Raw genomic sequence first — 6,000 nt, forward strand, 5'->3', positions numbered from 1 at the left:
CTTTTGTAGATTTTAGCACAACTTCCACCCCGTTGTACTCAAATGCTTAAGATGTAAAGACAGTAAGAAGTTTAACAACACCAGGTTAAAGTCCTAACCAGGTGTTGTTAAACTTCTTACTGTGTTTACCCCAGTCCAACGCCGGCATCTCCACATCATAAGATGTAAAGGCCAGCAATCCATTAGCCTTTTGATTCTATTTTATACCCGCCCATGACATTTTAATGATCTGAGCATGGTCGGTGCAGGCTTGGAGGGCAGAATGGGCCTGTTCCTGTGCTGTAATTTTCTTTGTTCTTTGGACATCCATTGCTTTTAGACCATCACCTTCTGGACTTTCTTCATATAGCAAATACACAGTCCTTTTGTTAACCAGAAGTGGATAACCCTACACTCTCAATCTATAACATATTACAACACCGCCTATCTTTGTACCATGGGCAAACTTGCATTTGTGATTCTTTATTTTGTACTCTAAATCACTAATGGATACAGAGAATAATTAAGGCCATAACACAGAGCCTTGCGGGACCCCACCAGTCACATCCTGCCAATTAGAATCCCTGCCCATTACCCCCACTCCCTATCTCCTAACTGTTCAATAATTTGCCATCAATTCTGTGAGCTTCAACCTTTAAAGTTTCTTGTGAGGGATGTTATTAAACATCTGCAGGAAGTTCCAGAGACACTCATGTCCACTATGTTAGTCACTTTTTCAGAAAAGGTCAATCGTATTCACCAGGCATGACATGCTCTTTACAAATTCATGTCTGAACAACCGAACATTTCCTAGGTGTTCAATCACTATCTGTAATTACAAACCTCTTACAGTGTCTATAACAGGCAACAAATTACAGTCCTTGCTGTTTATAATCAGAACTAAGATAAAGTCCCTTCAGGTCCTATAATCTGAAACAAGATACGGGCTTTACAGTGTCTGTAATCTGCAACCAATTTACACACGTTAGGTGGATGTTCAGGTGGGGGGGGGGGGGGGGGAGGGAGGAATGTAGAGGGGATTTACCAGAATGCGAATGCATTGTGGGAGTTTTGAAAAAGATGTGCGGGTTAGGTTGATTGGCCATGCTAAAATTGCCCCTTGGTGTCCTGAGATGCGTAGGTTAGAGGGATTAGTGGGTAAAATATATGTAGGGATATGGGAGTAGGGCCTGGGTGGGATTGTGGTCGGTTCAGACTCGATGGGTCGAATGTCCTCTTTCTGTACTGGAGGGTTTCTATGAAAAGCGGAGGGTTTGAGAAAGGCCGGGATTGTTCTCCCTGGAGTGCGTTAGGGAGGGACCGAAAAGCAGTTTCCAAAATTCACTGGGGTTTTGTTGGAGAAAGCGTTTCTCTGGTCAGTACCAAAGATGGAGAGATTTAAAATAATTGGTCAAGGTAACAAGAGAGGGAGCGGGACTGGGACCCCCAGGAAGCCCCACTCCCCCCCAAAAAATCTTGAAATTCACTGGCTGAATAATGGTCATTCCAGATTCTATAGGAAACTTTAAAAGACCTGGTTATGAAGATAACTGACTTGGAGGGGTTTGAGGTAGGGAATTAATTGGACTGTTCTTTCAAAGCAACAGCCGCTGACTCCCGAAATGACAGTGCCAATAATTCGAAGGAAATTGCACTTCCTTTCGAGTCTATTAACCGAAAACAAGTTGCAATGCCTACAGTGTTTATAATCCGAAACAGATTAGCGTTGAACCCATTGAAAAGATTCTCGAGTAACTAACTTCACAGAGAAATGGGATCTGGACTGTCCGTGTGTCCTTCAAGGACCACACTGTCACCATCAATTACATAGCGGTCGTGTACAAAGCGCGCAGAATGGTAGGGTGGTCATGACATGGTTAGTCAAACACAGTAAGGAGTCTAACAACACCAGGTTAAAGTCCAACCCGGTGTTGTTGAGACTCTTACTGTGTTTACCCCAGTCCAACGCCGGCATCTCCACATCATTGTTAGTCAAAAACAGACCATCCGGCGCACCATATCGTGGTTGATACAAAGTCTCGCTTCATTTCCCCTGAATATACTAAATCAGTCAGTGAAGTAGCACCGACGCACAGGGTTGTTTAGTTTGGCGGAGGGAGGGGTTGGTTTAAAAGTTACAATTATGTTCAAAGCAGTGTGCACTGACCCCAGCTGGAGGCTAGCCGTGTTACTGCACAGACTGGTGCAGAGTAACCCCACGCGGCTCGCTTCTCACATTAGAACATCAATCTGATACATTTTATACCAGAACAAAACTGTTATTTAAATACTGTGATAGGCTTGATATTTCCAAAGTGTTGTCCATACATTAGGTGAGATCCTAATATGTACAGGCCACCTGCTTATGTCATGGCTAAACAATTGAAAGGACATTTTAACATTAAAAAAAACATATTTTCCACAGCTTCCATGGAACACCGAATTTCAATGTTCATTTTTGGTTGTCAGAAAAACACCCGCCCTCTTTAAATCAGTGTAAAATGTACAATGACTTGATTTGCTCCCCAGGAGCACAGGATGCTCCTGCAGCCCCAGCTTCATTTAGACTCATTTTACTTACCCACCACTGTCAGCAGCATGTTGTCCAGGAGCAGGGCTATGAACACTATGAACAGAATCAGCTTCCGAGACTGCCGACCTTCTCTCAGCCAGCGCAGAAAACTAAACTCTCCCAGCCTCTCCATCACCACTCGCGCCGCTCAGACTAACACCTGGAGGGGTGGGAAAAATCGTATTAGTAAAAGCACAGGAGAGAGTAAGGGTAATGAATGATACGGCGAAGCCAAACTGCCCTCCATGATCCTTCTAAATAACATGTTACAACTACAATGTTGCTAAGTTCTTGCTGTTGCAAAGCAAGATCACAAAATAACAGCAGAGGGGTTCAAGGACCAGATCTTGCACAGCCGTCACTCACCTGGATTTGAAATGCAGTGGCTGGGGAATTAAAAAGAGCTTCTATCTCCGATAGCTCCAACTGTGATAGAGAGCCATGCAGCCAGTGGGCAGGTCGAGGCCAGTGACGCTGTGATTCTCCACATTCAGTGCCTGGCTTTACGTGGGAGGGAATCGCTTGATAAGGCAATGGTGCGATCATTAACAAACAGCGGGCCAATCCGCATCAGCTCAGACTTTATTCCGATATTTTTCCACGTAGAGAATCAAAGTTCATATTCTATTTTAATAAACATGCAACATTCCCTCCAAACTGAGCCAGCCCTTTGATACTGCAGAAGAGCTAACGGGAAAGGTGATTTCACTGAAACTGCAAACACGCTGCTTGCACACTAAACGCCTTGCCATTTCTGACACGAGGCGACCTGTAGTTATTATTAACAAGCAAACTTAACAATTGAAGTAGTCCCCCTACCCCCTGACCTCCCAACTATATGGAACTAATCCTATTTTTGCCAATGTACCAAATTGTCTCCTCCTCTCTGACGAAGAGTCATCCAGACTCAAAACGTTGGCTCTATTCTCTCTCCACCGATGCTGTCAGAGCTGCTGAGATTTTCCAGCATTTTCTGTTTTTGTGCCTTCTCCCCTTCACAGTTCCCACTTTGTAGATACCAGAGTGATTGGTTTCAGATCCGAAAGCAACATTTTCTATCGAATTCTTTCGCGCTCTGATCATTGCTTTAAGACAACAGGAAAATAGGGCGTGTATCCACTCCCCACAACCAAGGTGGGGTGGCACGGTGGCACAGTAGTTAGCACTGCGCCAGGGACATGGGTTTGATTCCCGGCTTGGGTCACTGTTTGCAGAGTCTGCACGTTCTCTCTGTGTCTGCATGGGTTTCCTCTGGGTGCTCCGGTTTCCTCCCACAGTCCGAAAGATGTGCTGTTTAGGTGCATTGGCTATGCTAAATTCTCCCTCAGTGTACCCGAGGCGTCGAGTGTGGCGACTAGGGGATTTTCACAGTAACTTCATTGCAGTGTTAATGTAAACCTACTTGTGACTGATAAATAAACTTTACCTGCAATGTCAGGGTTAGACGTTGCCTTGAGTGATGACATGGAATTCTTTATGGGTAAACACATCTATTGATTTGACCAAATAAAACTCAATCACCACCTTGTAATAGGACATTTTAAAGACGAAAACACATGCACATTCACCAACAAGACAGTTTTATTTAGTTAGCTGACTAAATTGCTATTACATCTCTTGTGTCTAAATATTTCATCATGGTGAAGAATTTTATATTAACTTTTACATATGGATTATTAGGTCCAAGTGAACTTTTAGCCTAATAGCTTGTTCATCAATTACCTTGCAATGCAATGGCATAGACGGTTGGACTGGACTTTAAAGTTAAGGACATTCATTGTACTTGCATAAATTTTCTATGGGTTTTTGCACTGTAAGTTGCTATCAGACAACTATTGAAAGAATGGTGTCTTCGACAGAGGAACTGGGATCCATGTGACAGGGCAAGCAATTGTGTATTTCCTTAAACAACCATATTAAAGAATAGTCAATGGCAGTGCAGAGTGTCCGTTAGGATATTCAATTCGATGTCCAGTACAGTACAGGAAATGAAAGGGAGGGAAAGAAAGGAATATTGGATTGAGAGGCACAAAAAAATAAAAGAGATACAACTTAAAAGTAACTTAAAAAAAAAATTCCAACAATTATTAAGATGTAAAGGAATGTGACACCACGCTTATAACCATTGATTTCAGTGCCAGAGAGGTTGGTCCACAGTAACTAAAACATACCACACTGTTGAAAAGGTACATACACTCTTTCTGTTGGGTGTAGTTCATATTTCTGATGCCAGTGTAGTGACTTCATGCCATTCAATGTATTGAGCTAGATAACAAGGTACCATTTTCAGGAGATCTTTGAAAGAATGTTGCATCTCAGACAGTAAATTTATCATTTCCACCTTTAACTGCATGTGCAGTTGCCTGATGTTGATATTCAATTTCCTCATAATTAAAAGCAAGTTCTGTTAGCCTTATTGATATTCCTACCATAAAACCCAGCCCAATGTCTCATGATAGTTTACATGAAGTAAAATAGACGATAAATAAGACCTAGCACTGGAGAGGACTCATGCTGTAGTTTTATGGTTTAACATTTTATTTCATTCATTCATGGGATGGTAAGGCCAATATTTATTGCCTACCTCTAATTTGTTTTGAGAAGGCGGTGGGAAGTTTTGACCATTGCAATGCATCTGATGTGGGTACAATCACAATCCTGTTAGAAAGGGAGTTCCAGGAGTTTGACCCAGTGACAGTGGAGAAATACCAAAAAGTTCAAAATTAGCATGGTATGTGACTTGGAAGGAAACTTGCAGGTGGTGATATCCCTATGCGTCTGCTGCCCTTGTCCTCCTAGGTGGTAGAGCTCATGGTAGAGCTCATGAGGTGGTGGTAGAGCTCATGAGTTTGGAAGGTACAATTGAAGAAGGCTTGTTGAGTTGCTGCAGTGCATCTTGCAAATGGTAACCCTGCTGCCACCATGCACCTGTGGTGGAGAAAGTGGCTGTTTAAGCTGGTGAATAGAGTGGTGTTTAATTGGGCAACCTTGTGCTGTGTTGTGTTCAGCTTCTTGAGTGTTGATGGAGCAACAAACATCCAGACAAGTGGAGAATATTCCCTCACACTCCTGTGTGTGCCTTATAGATGGTGGACAGATTTTGGGGAGTCAGGAAGTGAATTACCACAGAATTACTAACCCCTTATCTGCATTTTGGAGCCACAGTATTTATAAGGCTGACCAAGTTGCCTTTCTGATCAATGGTGACACCCAGGATTTTGATGGTGGTGGATTCAGCGATGATAATGTTGTTAAACATCAAAGAGAAATGCTTAGATTCTCTCTTATTGGAGATGGTCATTGCCTGGCACTTTTGGGTAAGTTAATTGTCACTTAAATGCCCAAGCCTGAATGTTATTGAGGTCCTGCTGCATGTATGCACAGATTGCTTTAGTATCTGAGGAGTTGCGAGTGGTACCGAACACTCTGCAAACATCAGTGGACACCCC

At 42.9% G+C, this 6,000-nt stretch overlaps 1 protein-coding gene across 1 annotated transcript in view; it reads right to left on the reverse strand.

Annotated features, from left to right (window-relative positions):
• slc18a2 (solute carrier family 18 member 2) overlaps window positions 1-2,684 on the reverse strand; it is a 46,187-nt gene extending 43,503 nt beyond the window's left edge. The window contains exon 1 of the mRNA XM_078224351.1: window positions 2,561-2,684. Coding sequence (XP_078080477.1) covers window positions 2,561-2,684 — 124 coding nt within the window. The remainder of the gene's footprint in view (window positions 1-2,560) is intronic.
• Between the last annotated feature and the right edge of the window lie 3,316 nt (window positions 2,685-6,000).

The sequence above is a fragment of the Mustelus asterias genome, chromosome 11 (genome assembly GCF_964213995.1).
Source record: "Mustelus asterias chromosome 11, sMusAst1.hap1.1, whole genome shotgun sequence".
Lineage (NCBI taxonomy): Eukaryota > Metazoa > Chordata > Chondrichthyes > Carcharhiniformes > Triakidae > Mustelus > Mustelus asterias.